At 47.4% G+C, this 20,384-nt stretch overlaps 1 protein-coding gene and 1 long non-coding RNA gene across 5 annotated transcripts in view; one reads left to right on the top strand and one right to left on the bottom strand.

Annotated features, from left to right (window-relative positions):
- KCND3 (potassium voltage-gated channel subfamily D member 3) overlaps positions 1-20,384 on the top strand; it is a 94,192-nt gene that overhangs the window by 3,583 nt on the left and 70,225 nt on the right. For all 4 annotated transcript variants that reach the window (XM_090124411.1, XM_090124410.1, XM_090124413.1 and 1 more), the window contains exon 2: positions 1,545-2,707. In XM_090124411.1, the coding sequence (XP_089980537.1) occupies positions 1,599-2,707 (1,109 nt within the window). In that variant the 5' untranslated portion in view covers positions 1,545-1,598. The remainder of the gene's footprint in view (positions 1-1,544; positions 2,708-20,384) is intronic.
- Positions 10,899-20,384, bottom strand: part of LOC149915038 (uncharacterized) — an 82,564-nt gene continuing 73,078 nt past the window's right edge. The window contains exon 3 of the long non-coding RNA XR_016459834.1: positions 10,899-11,476. This is a non-coding gene — a long non-coding RNA (uncharacterized LOC149915038). The remainder of the gene's footprint in view (positions 11,477-20,384) is intronic.

A 20,384-nucleotide genomic window follows, 5' to 3' on the forward strand; every position in this document is an offset into this window, starting at 1 on the left:
TGTTTCCTAATTACAAAACTTCTTCCAGCAGCAGTGAGATGCGGGATTTCAGTTGTCCTTTAGATAGTAAAATTGCACAGAGAGATACTCCATATAAAAGTGATGAATGTTAATGTGTCCTGAAGAGGGAAGAGCATTCCTGGGAGCGGTTCAGTTGTTTTCACCACAGATTGATTGCATCATTTTTTATTCAGTATTTTGATGGCTGTTGAAATCAATAATGCTGCAGCCTTACTGGCTAGAATGGCAGCTTTCATATAATTAAAAATGTTCAAAGTAAAATTGTATAGAAGGATATCATGTAGAGGATATAATTAGGCTTTAAGGGCTTGAGTCAGTGGGATCAATGGAATCACCATTGATAGATTGGCTTTTGATAGGGACCGTAATGCATCTGATATGATAATGGCACCTTTCTCCAGCTAATTTTATGGCAGACTTAGGAAAACAAAAGGGAAGTAAAAGTAAATGCAAGTTAAAAGATAAAAAAAAAGTTCAATATTTTAAGAACTCTGACCAAAGAGCAAAAAGGAAAAGAAAATTCATGGCCAGATCAGAACCACAGTAAGCACTATAATATCCAGAGAATGTTGGCTTCCAGTGGCTGAGGGTCTGCATAAGTTGGGATATATTTCATCTAAAAAATCAAGACTGCAGTGAACATATTTCAGTTCAGCCTAATGGTCCTTCAGCTCTGTCTTTGCCTGCCAGGAAACGATCAGGGTCTCCAGGTAATAATCCTGCTGGAATAAAGCTGTCCCAGTTTGGATGCTTTCCCGTCCTGCTTTTCCTGGTACTCTGTTGGTAACATTTTCCTGTATTTCACTTCAGTAAAACACACCTCTAAATCCAAGAGACCAGCAAAAAAACTCCTGCTGAGCCCAGGTCCTTAATTAAGGGTGGAAGAAAATGAATGAAAACCAGAGAGGAGGAACAGGTTGCCCAAGGAGGTTGTGGATGCCCCATCCCTGCAGGCATTCAAGGCCAGGCTGGATGTGGCTCTGGGCAGCCTGGTCTGCTGGTTGGTGACCTGCACACAGCAGGGGGTTGGGACTGGATGAGCATTGTGGTCCTTTTCAACCCAGGCCATTCTATGATTCCGTGATTCTATGATTCTGAACCTGGAAGCCCAGCTCAGCCCAGTTGTGGCTCTTCATGGCATGCAGTTTTGCTGGGTGAACTGCAGGCTGATTTCACTGGCACTCCCAGCTCCTTCTTGACAGCTGTAGTTAAATGGATGAGCACGAGACTTACACCTGGGGAATTCTGGATTAGTCTTGTTTGTAAGGAAGCAAATATAAATTACTGTGTTTATGCTACTTTTAAAGAGCTTTTAATGAGGAATCATTTGCTATTCAAAATTTCAATCCGTAATAATGCCATAACCTCGCCGAGTTGTACCTCCTTTAACATCACTCTTCATACAGCAGACGAGGGCAAGCTGGCGGTTTGAAGTTCTTGTGCCCATTCTGATCTAGCTTTTGTGCACGATGGAGAAACCCTGACTGATTTTGTGCTGTGCTTTTATCTGCTCTGCCTTTCAGATGGAGCTGATCTGACTCCTACCCATCCCCTCCAGTAACACGGCCAGGGGCACCATGGCTGCAGGGGTGGCTGCGTGGCTGCCCTTTGCCAGGGCAGCTGCCATAGGATGGATGCCAGTGGCCAACTGTCCCATGCCGCTGGCTCCCACAGAGAAGAACAAGAGGCAGGACGAGCTGATCATTCTCAACGTGAGCGGCAGGCGTTTCCAGACCTGGAGGACTACACTTGAGAGGTACCCGGACACTCTGCTGGGCAGCACGGAGAAGGAGTTCTTCTTCAATGAAGACACCAAGGAGTACTTCTTCGACCGGGACCCCGAGGTCTTCAGGTGCATCTTAAATTTTTATAGAACTGGCAAGCTGCACTATCCCAGGTACGAGTGCATCTCTGCCTACGACGAAGAGCTTGCCTTCTACGGGATCCTCCCTGAAATCATCGGGGACTGCTGCTACGAAGAGTACAAAGACAGAAAGAGGGAAAACGCAGAGCGGCTGATGGATGACAACGACTCAGAAAACAACCAGGAAGGGTCCATGCCATCCCTGAGCTTCCGGCAGACCATGTGGCGAGCCTTCGAGAACCCCCACACCAGCACCTTAGCCTTAGTCTTTTACTACGTCACCGGTTTCTTTATTGCCGTCTCTGTGATCACCAATGTCGTGGAAACTGTCCCTTGCGGCACGGTGCCGGGGAACAAGGAGCTTCCATGTGGGGAGAGATATGCTGTGGCTTTCTTTTGCTTGGACACGGCTTGCGTGATGATTTTCACAGTTGAGTACCTGTTGAGACTCTTTGCGGCCCCAAGTCGCTACAGGTTCATCAGAAGCGTGATGAGCATCATTGACGTGGTGGCCATCATGCCATACTACATTGGTTTGGTGATGACCAACAACGAGGACGTCAGCGGAGCCTTTGTGACTCTAAGGGTTTTTAGGGTTTTCAGGATTTTCAAGTTCTCTCGCCATTCCCAAGGCTTACGAATCTTGGGCTACACTTTGAAGAGCTGTGCCTCCGAGCTTGGCTTTCTCCTCTTTTCCCTCACTATGGCAATTATCATCTTTGCAACTGTGATGTTTTATGCAGAGAAAGGGTCCTCAGCAAGCAAATTCACCAGTATTCCTGCTTCCTTTTGGTACACTATTGTAACCATGACAACACTTGGGTGAGTATTACTTTTTCTTTTACTCAGCAGCCCGCAAGCATGTGGTAGGAGCAAGACTTAGTTGCTCCTAAGCAGTTTTCTGGATGCATGTTGCAAAAGGGAATGGAAGCGTTAAAGATTTGATCGTTCTTTGCCTGATAACTTCTGGAATTTGTGTTTACATGTATGAAACAGAAAAAGCACTTAAATCCACTTGACAAATGCTTGGCACAATGGTAAATGAATGCAGGAGAAGCAATCTATGCAGTAGTAGGTGCTGATTTGCTCTCATTCTGCAGGAGAGAGAAGTGGAAGGGAGTTGGCAAGTAGTGCTCGGGTTTTTTTTCAGACGTTCATTTGAGCCATGGATTTTCCACAGAACCTCTGACGTATATTTTGACTCTTTTCACAACGTTGGTCACAGTTTCTTTGTTTGGCATGCCAGGAGTTATAGATGTGCTGAATTCAAATGGATATTATGGGCTGCTGAGCTCCTGAAGCCATTCAGTGATCTCCAGGCCACGTTCCGTGGGATTTTGTCTCAGTTTAGCAAGAAATGGGCTTCTTGTCTGTGTTTAGTGGTGAGTTTGAAAAAGTAATTGGCAAACGTTGTGGTAGAACTTCAAACACTGCTATGGACAGGTGCAGACGTAATGGAATAATCAAAGCAAAGGAAACATAGCCTGGAGGGCGCTGTTTTTTCCCTTCTATTTTGTTTCTCCCTTTCTACTGAGATTATAGATTTGAGCTTCTGTCTTCCTGAACAAAAGCCTTTGTCAGAATGGCCGAGCCCTCACCCTGACAGGGTTATGTAAAAAGAAAGTAGGCAATCATCTTTTAATGCCACCCATCAGGACACACAACGTTTGTCTTACTTTGCAAAGAGTTTTCCCACTGAAGAGCTCACACGGTTTAATGCTCAGATGTAGACAATCCTCACTCTTGTAATATGGTCACCACTTTTTCCTCTAAGCTGCTGTCGAATTCAAACACTTCTCTGTGCCTATTAGGCACGGACAGGCTCACAATGGCACTTGTAAATTATTGAAATCGTAATTCAGCTGTCAGAAAGGCACAGAATCTGATGACAACTGGCAGTCTGAATTCTTCAGTAAGTGAGAATATCGATTATGGTCACAGTCACCAAAAGGCTGCCTCATTCCTGTTCCATATAGCTGCACCTACCTTTCTGTCTGCAGACACGTGTGTGTTCACATGGGTGTCCTTTCTATCTTTGTCGTAGGAAAGTTGGGGTCAAGGAAATGCTCAGTTTTGCTTGGGAACAAAAGTTGCTGGTAGAACCCGTGCAGAAAGTGCAGTTCATGCTCTTCTTCCCTTGTTCCCTTTCCCTTCCTCTCTGAACACAGAGGTGACAAAACAGAGTGCTCCTGAGGACTTGAAAGTGTCCTCAATCTGTTGCAATCATAGAAATTATGGATGAATGAGTGCTTTAAATGAGTCGACAAGAATTAAAAACACCCAGGAGTTTAAGCATAGCTTTGGAAGCGTTCATTGGAAAGGGACTGATAACATGCTATCAAAGCCTTAAAGCTTACACTTGGAGCGTTACTGATTTGGGGCTTTCTGTTGCAGGATTTTAATTAAAATAGGTGTCTCTGGCAAACAGTCTGCCATTAGCACAGACTTGTAAGGCACTCCGAAATCTGGGCAGCTCCTGAAGAGAGATGCCAACACCTGCCTGCCCCACACATGTCTCTGGCACCTTGCTGTGCAGTGCAAAACCAAACCCTCTGTGCTGGCTTCCCAAACCCTGTGCTATGCAGACAAGTTGATGCTATGTGCTCTGCAGACCTCCTTGGGACCTGCTGCCAGCCCCTCACCCAGGGCAGCTGTATGGCATCGAAATCAGCCAGCTGCAGAAACAAGACTTTGGCCCCACGTCATTCCCATCTTCCTGGCATTTTCACACCACGGTTCATCTCCCTCTCTTCAGAAATCACTTAGCAGTGTTTGGAAGGATCTTGTTACTAATGAGAGCGCTGGCAATTCCCATCTCACAGCGACTGCCAGAAATGCAGCCGGAGTTCCTAACGTGCTTCTTATTCCATCTCACTTCGCCTCTCTAAGCAGTTGCCTGTTAGCTGCTGCCATCCCAGCACTGCTCAGAGCATCCCAGTATCATCTGCTTTAGCCAGTATTTGAAACAGCAAATATACAGTGCCACAGCTTTTAAGCCAAATATACACGTGTATAGATTTCTTGTTTTGAACCCTGAGACTTCAACAGATAATGAACATTTCCCTGGCACTGCAATAGCTTTGCTTGTATCAATGTGATTTGCAATGTGGAGGACAACTTCTCCTGTGTTTCCAAGCCCGTTTTATATAAAGTTTACTGACAATGAAAACCAAGGCTAGCGCTAGGAAAGCATTAACAGATGTTCCAGTTGACTAACGTTAATAATTAAAATAACAAATCTAAGCCAGATATTTGCTGGAGTAAATTAAATTTGTTCAGTTGGAAGCAAGGAAGTCATCGCCATTTGTGAGAGCCAGCCTCCATGCACAGCCTGGTGCACAACCATGATAAAGGATTTTCCAAAAAGGGGTTTTTCCTTTGAGCAAAAGGCACAAAAGCAACAGTAAAACTCAGCAGCGCGGGGAAGGAGGTACAGCAGCTTTTCTGAGATGGGAAACAAAGCAAAGGAATTAAATTATCCTGACCCTGCATCTCTGAGCCCTCTGCTGTGTTCATCAGCCCCGCTTTAACAGAGGCTGTTTTAATTTAGCGCGAGTTAAATTTTGCTCAGGAGGTTTTATAATGAAAGCATTACTCTTAGGTGCATCTCAAATCAATCTGAATCACTGAATCAGCTATTCAAAATTAACTCAAGGCCAGCTATCCAATCCACACAGCAGCACTTTCCTCTGGGGGCAGCGGCTGCCCCTCACCCTGCAGCACCCATCCTCTATCAGCCAGCATTTGTGCCCCCTCTTGCTTTTAACTCACTTCATATGCAATGGCCATCAGCTTTACACCCACACTGAGACAGTTGAATTACCATAAATCGTGTCACTTTGCTCCCAGTGCATTGTTTCCATTTACTTTTAACTGGGGTTTGCCTTTGGAGGGGCTGACCCCACATCCCTGTGCCCCAGAGTGACAAACAGGGATGCAGTGCTGAACCCCACCTCTGCAGCCTGCTCTGCTTCTGCCCATGTCATGTTTCCCTTTGCTGTTTATGGCTGTTTTCCTTTCACCTGACAGCAGCAGTATGTTCAGCCTCCCAGGCAGCTTCTGTGAGCACAGTGTGGCTGTAAACCCCCCTTCCTACACCTGTCCCCGTGGGGTCTGTACTGTCCCTTTGGGTTTGGCTGCGCTGGTCACTGTGCTGGGACAGCAGAACCGTATCTGTAGAGTTTGTTCAAGGAGCCACATCAGCGTGGGGAAGTCATAGATGCAATGGCTTTGCCATGTCTGCAGCCTGCTCTGCAGTGAGGAGGGGAATCCCTGAGTGCTGGGGGGGCTGGAAGCAATGCACTGATGCTGAGTGCTGGGGGGGCTGGGCTCAGGCTTGGGGGCTGCTCCACTGTCCTGATGTTACCCAGCTGGAGCCCGAGGTTCTGCACATCGTGGGGATGAGAAGTGAGAGAGAGCCGACGTAATCAACCATTTTGTTATTTGTTTCATTGATTTCTTGGGCTTTCTTTTTCGCTGGTATTCAATCTTGGGGAAGGAAGGAATGGGATGAAATGTAAGCAGTGGAACAGGATGTGAAACTTGCAGTGCCAAAGCGCTGCCGGCTGAGCGCCGCAGGGCTGCCAGCACCGTGTGATGGGGATCTATGCAGCACTGCTCCATGCATGGCTCATAGACCCATAGCAGCCCTTATTCACCCTCCTTCATGCAACCCAGGAGGAGTTTGCAAAGTCAGGGAAGCCATAAATCAGCCCTGGAGTGCTGCCATGCTGGGTGCTTTGCAAAGCTCAGCCCCGTCATCGTATGTCGTGTGTCACCACCTCAGCAACTGCCAGTAAGTGGAATCAGAAAGATTGCTCTAATAGAAATGCTGCTTTGCATATCTACCATCGTCAGTGGGAAGATGGATGAGCTGTGGGACTTGTCCTTTGTAAAGCGAGGTGCCAGCACATCATCACTCTCCCCATTTCCTACGGGCAACAATTCTTTTGCCCACAGGCCAGGGAGATGCTTGAATTTAATATACAGAAAGCCCAATCAGACAGTGAATTGATGGAGCTACACAAAGAAGTCATTTGCTTGAGCTTTCATTCTCCTGACTCCAGGTTCACCTTATATGAAGTGTGTATCAATTTTCTTCCCCTAATGGATTTCCAGATACTGCACGGAACATCTTTGTATCAGAATCAGAGACGGAACCTTTTCCTTCTCTGCCCTGATGCAAATCTCAAGCAAGCATCTCATTTTTGAGCTATTTGCATTCACCAGAAGTATTAAAATGCCCTTATTCATTCTTGTCGCAAGTGGAATTCATTGCATTTTCACTCTCTCTCAAAAAAAAAAAAAAAAAAACAACCCTGAAAAATGGGAATGTATCTGTCCTTGGGCTTTTTGTGGCTTTGGTTACTTGGCATGATTGCACACACATGCAAACAGCCCATTTCTAATGGGCAAGGGCAAATAACTTTCCATCAAGGCAAACTCGTGCGAGAAGGACATTATTTTGAATGATGCTGACTAACGGTACTGCCTAAAACCACAACATGACTACTGTGCTTACCAATGGGAACCTTGGCAGAGATGCATCTATAGCAACTGAGCTGAGGAAGCTTTCGCAGCTCCTCATTCCTGCTTCGCTCCCCAGCCGGCAGCACAGCGAGTGCCTGAGAGACGCAGACTGCAGAGAGCATTGTATTTTCGCTGGAGATGAGGGGAAGCGATTGGCTTGCTGATTTGGATCTGAGTTATTTTTAGTCTCATAAAATGATAATTTCATAACAGCGCTGACCCAGTAAAAGTAATTAGTTTACAGCAATCAGCTGAAAATAGGGGACAGAGTAGCCACCGTCAGTATGAAGGCGGTGAAAGGGGAAGGGAAGTTAAAGGCCTGCAACAAATTAGCCAAAACGAATTACATCTCTTAGCTGATTACGTCCACGCAGTCAAAATCTGCTCTCAGCGTGCATTGCTGCATGGGCACAGAGAGCTGCAGGACCATCAGGGAGGCGAGGAGCTTTGGTGCTGCACTGCTGCGGTGCTGGGCTCTGCATCCCTGCCACTGTGCCCGGCTGCATGAAGGTACCCAGGGACAGAGATGCTGTGCTGCTATCGGAGGACAGAGCAGGTTTGGGTGTGCTTAATGCAGCACAAGCTCCAGGAGCAGAGGGCTCAGCCAGGCAGCTGCCTTACACCAAGGGTTCTCAGTGCCAAACATGTCCCAGCTTTGCTGGCTGCCCCAGCCAGGGCTCAGCCTTACCAGACAGCCACTGTCAGTTCCACCATTTACCAGCACTACGTTAGAGCACATTCAAGGGCTGTAATTCACCTCTTCAGGTTACAAGTAAGGGTAGAAGAGTTATTTTAAAATCAATATCTAGCAGAATGCCATTGTTCCAACATTAAAACCTGCTGGGAAATTACTCGGAGGTATGTGGCAAGTCAAATCGCTGCCTGCCAGAGGAGGAAACAATTCATTACCTCTTTAAAAGGTGCAGATCTTTCCTGGCTTTTCGTTTTAGTTTGCAGCCTGAGGAACGATGCTGCAACATCTGGCCCTTTCCTTCTCCCACTCGTTAGTGACTTCTTTCTCTTCTCCTGCCTTTACACTGGGGATGTCTGTGCAGGGCTGTGGGGTTTGGCTCTGGGCTGCACGCTGCTGCTCAGTGCTGTATGTGGGGTCCTACAAACACATCTGAAATCACCGTGCTGAGGTGGGCAGCCGTGCAGAGCTGCTCTGTGCCACGAGACTTGGGGAGAGGAACCGAGCGCAGCGCCCGGGGCAGCCTGCTGCTTTCATCTCGGCCTGCCATCTGCAACAGAATTAAAACACACATCAGCCCGAGCGTTTTGCCTTCAGGACTTTGAGAAATTTGGCTGCTGTAAAGCCCTTGAGAAGGATTGTTTGCTTCTGCAGAGAGCAGCCCTGCAGAACGGGGCCACGCGCCCCTGAAAGCTGAGCTCAAACAGAGCCGAGCTCAGAGTGCAGCTCAGTGCCACGAGACCCCAGTAACAAAGACGAGACCCCAGCAGCCAGCCCAGTCCTGCACTGCCCAAGTTGCTGCCTTGCAGCAGTGGGAGCTGTCAGGTTGGCTTTTGGCAGCTGCTGTTGGCCCAACAACACGTCCTCAGCGTGCTGAAGTACCCTCAGCTTTTTTGTGCAGATAATTATTTTTCATGATCTTATTGCTTTATTCCTTCTGTGCATGTGACTCCATCTAAGAGACACAAATTGCTGCTGCTCCTCTTTTGCCTGTAGATACGGGCTTTCACATCAGATGTGAAAACAGCAGATGATAAATTCCCGTTTGCTTTCAGCCTTTTAAGGTTTAAATGCACAGCTTTGAGATAACAAGGTTTCCCCCCACAACCTGACAGCCCCTTTATTTCTTCTCTGTACAAAGGAAAACACTTTGACTATTACTTTATCCTTCTTGTTTTTTCACCCTGTTGCCACAGTTCTCAGTTCCACGTCAGTACGCTCTTCTGGTGTGTAATTTGTGCACAACGTGTCATCAACAGGACACACGTTTTCTCTATTTTGGTAGGAGCAGCAGCACAAGGGACTCATCCTCCTTAAATATTAATTAGTCACCACGGTGAGGACAAAAATAACGCATTATTTTTCAATTGGAAAGGATACCACTATTCTTGTAACCTAATGCTTGGCAGAAGAGAGCTCTCTTTGAAGCAAGAGCTGCAAGGAAAGAGCTGCTCCGAGCTGCCTTCTGGAGCCCATCTCCATCAGTGCCTCTGCTTGGATCAGCAGTGCGCTCCGAAAGCAAACTCTCCATCATCCCATCCCGCTGCCTGGCTCATAGCACAGCTCCAGAGCTGCCCTGCAGCATTCCTTCTGGAGAAACACGGCTGGAAGGCAGCTGAGAGAACATGCCTGATGTGTTCTTACCGCCCAAGGGTGTTCAGTCCATGCACTGGACCAGGACTGGCCCAAACTGAACACCCCAGGTTTGCACAGCTGGGTACTGCGTCCTTCACTCCGGAGCTCAGCTCCCTCTGAGTCACACAACTGCTGGGACACAGACGAACTTTTGTCCTTTCCCTGTGCTCAGAATTCATTTTCATTGTAACCCTGTTTTATTGTCTTCTGAGGCTTCAATATTGGCTTGACGTTTTGTCATCAGTATTAAAGAAGAGTTCCAACTGCTTCTTTCTGCTCCTTCAGAGGGAAGGCAGAAGGAGGCCGTTGTCCATCCAGCAAACTCTGACACCGTGAGATCCTTTTTTCCAGTAATCAGTGTCTGATTGGGTAGAAACAGGGCTAAAATGTACCACTCTGTGCATGAACCAATGGAGCACAATTGCCAACACACGTCCTTCACTGTCACACGCCTCACTCGTGCCTTCAGTTCAGGAAGATGTAGCAGCCCATCTCCCACCCCGTGAAAGATCCTCGTTGTCAGACCTGCTCTCTGATCTCTGCATAATGAACCACGATACGAAATCCCTTTCTTCTGCTGTCTGTGTGCTCTAAAGCTCCCTGCACGACCACGCCATTGCGTGCAGATGGGCAATCACGGGCAGCTCGCAGGAGGCAATCACAACTTCTACTCGTGCCTCTTTCCTTCTCCTGCCTACTTGCATCTGCCCCACCGTCTGTTCCTCCATCCAGGGAGCATCCATCATGGAACAGGATGAGTCCTACTGAGTCAGACGCTCGGCTTCAGTTCTTGAAATGAGCTGGCATGATATTCTCTCCTTGGCACGTTGTGCACAAAGACTACAGCCCTTGTAGATATTTTCCTGCTGCAGGGGAATAGCAGGCCAGATTAAATAATAGAAACATTCATTCAGCAAGGCAGTTGTTGAATGAAAATACGCAAAACAGATCAAATTAGGTAAAAGTCACTTCTCTTGCTAAGGGTCAAACGAGCAGTAAGCTAGGCTGAGGGAGACAAGATTTGGGCTGCAGAGGGCTGAGCGGGATGAATTCCCCTACTAATGAGCTTAGTGAATAAGCTCATTACCTAATGAGCTCTATTGAACAAGCTTGATTTCCAGTCTAGGGAAAGCCTTCTGAACAGATAAAATGTAGGTAAACAGCAACCTCCTTTTACAGACAGAAAACATATCTGTAGCTCCAGAGCAGAGCTGCTGTCACATCAGGTTCTTCCTTGGAGGTGTGGACAAAGTTGCAGCGCTTCGTTTCTTACTTGGTGGGAAGAAAACAACCATTTAAATTATGGGTCAGAGAAGCAACAAATGGTAGATGCTGTTTTCCAGGTTTGATTGTTCTTTACAAATTCAGATACAAGCAAGGATGTGCACTAACACGGCTAGTTCCAACACAAGTGTCCCAACACCCTTCCTTTGGTGCAGCCCTCAGGGTGTTCTCCATGTAAGACGACACAGAGCCAGACTGGGTAGCCAACAGAGCTCCTCTCCAACCACACTTCTATGAACAAATACTCCTGGAATGGATCTTTCTCATCAGATCAGACAGAACGGAGAGGTCTGGACAAATGGCACAAAGGAAACCTGACTGCCCACGCAGTCCTGTGACAGATCTTGTGGGCAATTCATTGCCCAGAGAAGTGGGAGTCCAAATACCCGCTGTGTGAGCAGCAGTCCATCACATACCCACACAAGCTTTCCATAATGTTCAATTCTGCCAGACTGGAAAAGAAGGGAGAAAAACGAGATTTCAGTAAAGGCGACTACATCTACAGATGTTGAAAGAAAAAGCTTTAAATCTTAATGTTGCCTTCCATATAGTAACACTCGTATTTATTTTTACTGTTTTGTTTTTTTTTTTTCCCCTTGGCCAGCAGAAGGCTTTCAGCAGATATGAAGTGCTGTTAGAATAGTCCTGCTCCCATAGCTGTGCTGCACTCACACTCTGCCACTGCCCATCCTCTGTGTGTGCAGCTCTGAGCAGAGCTGGGGTGCATCTGAAGAGGGAAAGGGGGGAGAATATCCAAACTCTGCACTAAGAGCCAATCGCTGCTTTGGTGGGAGACGAAGGATTCTGAGGAGAGAACAGGTGTTCGCCCTTAAATATATTTAAACCTATGCATGCATGCCCTCAAGTGCACATCACAGGGTAAATAAACATGCTCACAGCTCACTTGTACGTGTCAGTATATATTTGCGTGATTGCAGCATGAAAGTCTGGCACCAAATGTACTGTGAACTGAAAATGAATTTCAGCAGCTTTTATGATTCATTTTTTGTCAGAAACAAACGAGGCGTCTTGCAGCCTCCTCGTTAGCTGTGTCCAGCACAGATCCTCCATTGCTGCTGCACAGACAGCCCGTGGCCACACGCTGCCTTCTGGGGCCTCTTGGTTGAGTTTTCCTCCTGCAATCTCATCTGTGTCAATAATTCTTTAATGGCTCTGCCCACTCTGATCTCACTGCGCCTTGGTGTGCCTCCATTGCAGGGTCCCAGCGAGGCAAAAGGAGCATCAGTGGTGGTGGAATGCAGGGTTTGAGTGGGGAAGGCTGAGATGTGCAGTGCTGCTGTGGGACAGCTGTCACAGCAAGAAGGGCTCTGGGTCCTGAGCTGCTCATCACCCACCTTCACCTGTGGGCATCCTGCGAGGAGCTGAGATTTCAGCTCCAGGCACTGGAAGCACTATGGCTAAGTTGGATAGAATTTGTTTGTAGCCATTAATAACTGCTTCCCTGGCAATATCAAAACAGTGTGGGCAGACAGCGCTTCTACCCAGAGCACTTGTCTGCACAATAAATCAAATCCGCCCGCTACATCATCACAGTCAGAGAAAGGGCATTTATCTGAACACGTGTGTGTGCAGTGCTTTACCTGCAGTGGGAAATGTTTGCAGTGAAAAACGTTGGTGCCCAAAGCTCTGTCAGACTGGGATGTGGGGGACTGTGCAGGAGATGTGCATGGGAGCAGGATGGCTCTGCAGGAAGCCCATCCACAAGCAGCTCCAAGGCTTGCTCCCAACGCACGATGGGGTCTAAATAAAATATCAAAGAACTCCATCTCTTCTTCCAGATGAAAGGAGAAAACAGGGGGGAAAAAAAAAATTTAAAAAAATCTCACAGAGTTATGGATGGTAGAATAAAAGATGCTCTGCAGGTCTGTGTTTTCCTGCTCCGGAAGGGAAGGCAAAACATGAGTTAGCAAAATGTGCTGCTTTCCCAGAAGCAAAGTTGGGATTTAATGATAAAATACCATAGATATGAATGGACAGCCTCCTCTTACCATGGTGTAGGTAAAGAAACAGCAAAGCACCTTCCTGCTGCAGAAGGAAAGGACGGGTGTTCCTCAGGTGGTTGGGAATTCCACCCAGAAGTGCACTAAGGTGGAATGAATGGACTCAGTGCCAAACACTGCCCAACTGTATGCAAGATGTTCCATGGCAGCAAAGCAGTCCCCTTCCACTGCAGCGTAATGTAAGGATTTGGGCTTTTACTATGTACTCCTTGTCAAAGTGTTCGTGGGCATCTTGTTCTAATAGGGTTTTTAGCAAAGCCTGGCTCACAAAACATCGCCCAGATACTCAGCATAACAAAATGCAACCACAGGGGTCAGTTTGTCATCTAAGGTGCAACGCAGCCTCTTGGTCTGTTTTTCCACTCATCTTCTAAATGCAGTTTTCCACCCCGTTCTGTTAAGCCCAGGCACAATCGATGCAACAAAAACAGCATTATAACGCTATGCATTGTGGCAAACAACTGATGTCCCTCACAGGAGGAGATAAACCAACAAAAAGCCCAACCAACTCTTCCACTAATGGAAAGAAAGGCTTTCCCTGTGTGATGCCGTGCTGTGCTGCTCCCAGAGCCAGAGGCAATGACAGAAACACAACAAATCATCTCCTTCAGCAGTGGAGGAGTGGACGGGGTCCAGCCTTGGAATTTAACAACAATCACTCTGCCTAATCATCATCACTGTGTATTTTTTCCTTGGACGGATCTGTCACTGGTTCATAAAAAACCACAAGACGACTGTCGCTGTTAAGCAATTACATGCAGGATGTGTAATGGAATAGTTAGAGACAATGCCACGAACGCTTTTACAGCACAGGGGTGAATTTCATGCCCTTTCTATGGAAACATGCCGAGGAGAAGAAATCAAGTGAGCTGAAGTCTCAGCCCAGTGCATACGGTGGGCTCAAAGCACATTTAAGATCTGCCATAACCAGTTGAAGTCCCATGAAAATCGGGTTGAGCAGGGATGAAAAGATTCATGAGGATTCTGTATGAGATGTGAAAAGCAATCACACCACTATATAAATCTATGATAGAAGATAACCATAAAATAAAAGACTGAAGGCCTGACTCGCTGAGAAGTTACCCAGTGATAGCTGGGTTCAGCAGTTTTACCAGTACAAAATTATTTTAAAACATTACCATTTGTATATGGTAAAAAATAACATCCCTCTTGCAAAAAATGCAGTTGTGAGTGATAGAAAACAAAACCCCTTACACGAATCCCCGAGGAGAGACGTGGCAGAACCCAGCCTGACCTCCCCCAGCAAAGCACATCACTTGCCTTAATAGGTGCTCAAAGCTTTGTGTGATTTAGGAGGAGTTCTGTGCGTGCTGTCAGACAGACCTGTGTCTGATGGGCTGCACTGCAAGATGGGCACAAAGATCCCATGGGCACAGCCCGTGCCTCAGCTGTGACTCAGGCTGCACAGACTGATGCTCTCCCAGCTCGCTATTGACACATGGGATGGGTAAAAGAGATTTACTTTGGCATCTCATTCACTTTTCAATCCATCTTCTCTACTACCTTTCTCCTCTCCAGCCTGTGCATGGAAAGGTCAATCTGTTTAATTACATCCATTAGGCACCCGTGTGCCATTTGCAGAACTGCTCAGCACACGCAGGGAAATGGAGCTGGGGTGCACACTGCTGCCTTCTGCACTGAATGCAACAGCATGGGTCTGCTGCAGCACACAGACCTCCCGTGGACTAATAACAAAGAAAACAGGCAACTGAACTGAACTGAGTTTTCACAGCATTTCTGCAGCTTCGTTCAGGCAGTCAGAACATGCTACAGATGTTTATTAAAGTGCTGCCCTCCTATGCAAACGCTGGCATCTCCATTTGACAGATGTAGAATCCAGGTGAGCAGATCACTGAACTTCCATACAAATCACAAAACAGAGTTCCCTGCTCTCGTGGCAGCAACAGGACACCAAGGAGTCCTGCCATTTGTTAGCATCACTCCAGCCACCTTCCCACTGGTCTTCCTTGCCATCACCACTGACAGAAACGTCTGGCAATATCACATGGCTTGGGTTGCACAGAGCCCACAGCCCCATCCCTGCCATGGGCTGGTGCCCCCCAGCTCAAGCTGCCCAGGGCCTTGTGAACCTCCAGGGATGGGGCAGATAAGGGTACCTGGGATACTCATCATTACTATCCACATCCCAGTTCTGCTCAGTGCTCCCTCTTTCCAGACCCTTGGAAAAGCAGAGGCACAAATCCACGAAGAGGCTCTACGTGGTCAGTTGAAACCAGCGTGCTGTTTCTGTCTCTTTTAGAGAAACTCACAGAATTGCACAGGCAAACTTACAGGTGCTTCGTTCTCTGCAAAACAAGAACAGCGTTCCAGGAATTCATACCGCACTTTGAAAGACAGGGCACTTGAAAATCTTTAATTGCATCCTAACCTTTCATAAATTGGGCTTTTTGCATTGAGCAGCATCACAAGAGTCGATCTGCTCCCTCTGTGCAGAACGCAGGTGGGCTGCAGGCAGGGGAGAGCAGTGTGCTGGGCAGTGTGACTGATGGAGCCTGCACAGCTCCTGATGGCCCAGCAGCTCTTTTCCACTGCAGAACAAGAAATACCTGAGAAACATTCCCTACACATCACAGATCTCAGCATTAGCCCTTCAGAGAGGCATGCAACAGCTCCTGAAAGTGATGGCTTTCAACAGCTCCGAAAAGTCACATTTTAAATTTATTTCCATAATAATGAGTCTAGCGAGCGATTTTGTCAGCAAGATTTATTTGCATACCTCACATCTCTGTTTTCATGTCATTTCTGTGCTTCCCAGGGCCACCAGACCCTGCTCTCTGCAGGCAGCACTCAGCAAACCCAGCCACAGTGAGGTCTGTACCCTGTGCAACCCGGGTGGGTTTCAGCCCCAGCATTATGGCTGAGGTTCCCCAGCCCCCAGTAGAGCCCACCTCCTGGGCAGCTGCCCCCACCAACTGAGTGATGCTCCTGGGGGCTGCAGTGGGGCTGAGCCACCTCCCAGCAGGGTCTTCTCATCCCCTGGGTGTTACGGGGCCATTTGTTCTAATTCTTGTTGACGTTTCATTTCACACGCTATTAAATGAACCTCTTCAGGAGGATGAAACAGAAATTTGCTTTGGAAGGGAGAAATATAATGTGTGCTTTAGCACCAAACAAGCTGATGATTTATTTTTCTGATCACGGTTACTGTGTGCAGTGCAGAGCACCCACTCAACTTCATGCAGCGCTGCTCTCTTGTGCACCAAAGTGGCAGCAAAGTCAGTGACACACACCGTGTTTCGGTGCTTCTGCCATCCTTAAAGCAATGATGGTATTTCTCAGTACGTTGTTTTTCCATCTGTTTGTAGGTAAGGCTGAAATGCTTTCTGTAGATGGACGGTTTGGTATCCATAACCATACAATGTGGGATAATGGGAGGACAAGTGTAAGGGAACTTCAATGAATCAGTTTTTATTTGAGCAATTTAGCAATGACATACTGTATCAATCACTTCTGCGCCGGGTCTGTGGAGTAAGCAGATCTCCTGACACGCTTTATACCTTTCTTTGAACAATATAAAGTGACCTCAGGGGAGGGAACAAGTAGCTGGAGGCGGCTGTGAATCTCTTTTACTGCTGAAAAGGAGCAAGCAGACAAAGAGGTGAGCTTCCCAGGCAGTGCGGGACAGACGGACCACTGGGACAGATAGAGCTTTGGGTCAGATGGATGCACTGGGACAGATGGACACACTGGGGTAGGGACAGTGGGACCGTGGCTCTGAGCTCAGTGTTAGGGCCAGGCTCTGCCTGCTGGGATCACAGCTCCCAGTGGTGGTGGGATTCCACTACCCAAAAATGCATTGAGTGATGTGGGCAGATGGGGAAACACAGAGCTTCCTCCTGCCTTCCATGGGTCTGAGCTCCCAGCGCGGGACGGCGATCTGCTGGGCTGAATAAACCTCAGCAGAGTTATTAATGCTGAAATACTTCATCCTAGCATGCTGAGAAATAGGCTTTCTTACTTGCTTAAAGAAAAACAGTCCCCTTCCCCTTTCGAAATCCGCTCTCATATGGGAACCGTGATACTGAGAAATGCTGAGCAGGGGTCATTTGTATATGGCTAATTAACAATTTTATGAATACTATAAAAATACATCTTGCGGGGATAAATGAGGGCCATTATTTGCAGAAACGACACAAGTTCACAACGGCAATGCATCAAAGCCCATTGCTTTCCCCCATCCCATTTATCAGCTGCTCGGTGGGACGTTGGGAGGCACCGCGGGCAGAGACTCCAAAACAGGGCAGGATTCTGAGGACGATGTGAGCCTCAACTTCCTCCATTTTTAAACTTGGATTATGTCATGTCATATTCTTAAAGATATCCCCCAGGGCCAGTCACTTTCGCAGTGAATAATATCCAATCACCCATTTCTTCCCATGTCATATACCACCGCGTGCTAAATTTGTCGAGCTAATTAGCTCTTTCCCCCAACACTCAGTATGATTAAATCTGTATTAAAAGTTTCTGCGCAGCGCAGGAGCAGACACACCTGAGCGTCCCCTAAATTTAGCAGAGGGCAATATTTAATGGGTTATTTTTAATGGATGCTGGAATTGCTGCGTAAATGAATTCTGATCTGAATTTCCTCAGCCTCCTTATTTTTTTTTCCTCCTAAAAAGCTGCCTTCAACTGTATATCAAGCAGATTAGAAAGAATAATGGAGAAGCCTACCTGCTGCCATCCATCAAGCATCTTTCAGAGCTAAATTAACAACGAGCTCTTTATGCAAAAAAAGAGGGGAAGAAACTGGGTTTCTTGATCCTTCAGCTCCATCACTTTCTAAGATTTGTCACAGATGAGACACAGATGGACTCATCTCATAGCTTCCATGTGGTTTAAGCTGGGCGAGGTGAGCACTGGGATGCTATGGGATGCTCAATGCTGCAGGAGGGGAGCAGCAACCGGAGTGCAGTGCAGGATGGATGTCTGGACTTTCCCGAGCCCCTCCATGTCATTGGTTAGCAGGAAGCCATGCCTCGTTGCTGGGGCACTCGGATGCATCCAGAAAGACCCACAAAGGTCTCTGTGTGCCTCCAGCTGGAAGCCTTTGTGCTGCAGGTGCTGGAATTCACAGCGCTGTCGTGAAGGTTGGATGCAGGATTTCGGCCCATTGCGCTGCACGGCTGCCTCTTCCATTTGGGTCCACAGGCTGAGAGATAACAGTTCATCTCCATAATTACAAAGACATCCTCAGCAGGAGACAATAAGGTTGTTTCTTACAGAGGATTTGAATAACTTCAATTATCGCATCTGCAGCCTCCCATTCAGGGAAGCGTGAGGGTTGGGAATACTTCAGAGCAATCAATTGTGCTGGATTGGTTATATTCAATACAAGCAGATAGGAGATTTTTGTTTGTTTCCTTTAGGCAATACAAGCTCAGAGAATTGTAACATTTCTGTGCCCACTTTGGGGCTGTCTCTTAACACAACAAAAGCACGAGCCGGAGAAGATGGAACTCACATTCTGAGAGTGCTGCAGCAGCTTCTTGCTGTAATAACAGCCCATCCATACGTTTGGTCCCCAAAAGCACTCTGTGAGCAAAGCCCAGCTGAGCTGAAGGGTGACCTCCGGCACTGATGAAGTTCCCGTGGCTCTAATTGAAATGCACTTCTTTATTTTCTCTCTTCTAGTCAATAAGAGAAACAATGGGCTGGTGGGATACAAAGAACTTGCTTTGTGCATTGTGCGTTCTCAAAGATGCTTTACAGCATTAGATAGGGAACACAAAAGCGAAGCTGCTGATGTGTTTATTGCTGTATAAATATGTTTTCCTCCAGTGTCACTTCTGGCATGAAAGAAAAGAAAGGCTCCCTCGTAAACATTTCAGAATGGCCAGAGGATGGAAAGCAGATCCTCATTAAAAGATTTGTAATCCTGTCTCTAGAAGGCATCCAGAAAAATGGATATGCCTCAAAAACCCACAGCATGTTAATGGTTTTTTTTACATAATCCACTCCCATTTGGCCAGGAATCCAGCTTGCACTGCAGCTGAAGCGCACACATGCGTTCAGAACACTGAGCAGAAGCTCTTTGCTGTGCTATGCATTGACTCGAGGCCACAGCTCTGAACTCAGCGCCATGTCTGGGAGCTGGGAGCAACGTGAAGAACTCCGCAGGTCTCTGAATGTCTCAGCAGCTCCTGGGTTATTACATTTCCTAAAAGTTCTCCCATAAGAAAAGCTGATTTCTGTCTTCATTCTCACCTCTGATCAAAACCCTAACACCCCGTGAGGCCATAGTGATAAACCAAAATCAGATCACGCTTTCAGGTGTGTTTCTTCATCGGCCTTAAAATCTCTTTTTGGGAGATGGGAAAATTGCTCTTTTTTGAGTGACACACGTATTTCTGAAAGCTGCAGTCGCTCTGCCCGTGGAACCGCCATGCCAGCTCAGCTCTCCATCCTGAATCAACAGCATTTTGCAAGTATTTCATTCCAGCAGGCGTTGGGACCCTCCTGACTTCATCCCCAAGCTGCTGCCAGGCGTGCTGTGCTCTGCTGCACTCTGCTCTGCAGCTCAGCCCTTCCCTGGCTCGCTGCCTGAGCCACCTCTGCTCCCCCTCCAGGAGCTGGATGGAGCACACTGCTGGCACTTGCACTCTCCAAGGGATGCAAAGTGGTCACGGTAGAGCTGGCTGCTGCAGCAGAGAATGGAAGATGGGAAGATGCTTGCATTATCAGTGATGTATAAGATATTGTGCAATAGGACCGTGCTTTGCAGAGTTTCTGCTGGGGCATGAACTGTGTTATCTCAGGGCAATCTTGCAGCCCGCTGCTGTGTTTGCTTTGTGAAGAAAAAGAAGATACAACCATAAAACCCAAAACCTCACAACTTTTTTCTCCACCTGAAACCTGTCACCTGAAAGTTTCAATTTAGTAATTACAAGTCCCACTCTTTTAAGATCTAGTCATGAAACGCAAAATAAGCCCTCAGCACGATCCACCTTACATAACTTCCTCCACATTTAAAAATAACCTGTGCAACCTTCCCAGTGCTCAGTGCACAACACAGCAGCTACAGAGCAGGACCTGCACCTCCATCCAGACCCCGTCGCCTTGCTCTCATTGCTCTCCCTTGGCAGGAGCCCCAGGCTCTGTGCACTGAGTTCAGCAGGGAAAGGCTTGGGGTGGTCATCCCAAGGATGGACTTGGCAGGGCCCAGAGTCCAACCGAGCAATGGAACTGCATGTAGGGTTCCTCCACGTTGCAAGGAGCTGTGTGTGTCTGCAGCCAGAAGCAGCATTGCCCCGCGTTGTAACTTGGCTCCTGGCTGACTGCATTACCAGAGAATCTTAAG

The sequence above is a fragment of the Phasianus colchicus genome, chromosome 25 (assembly GCF_987193195.1).
Source record: "Phasianus colchicus chromosome 25, bPhaCol1.hap1.1, whole genome shotgun sequence".
In the NCBI taxonomy this organism is placed as follows: domain Eukaryota; kingdom Metazoa; phylum Chordata; class Aves; order Galliformes; family Phasianidae; genus Phasianus; species Phasianus colchicus.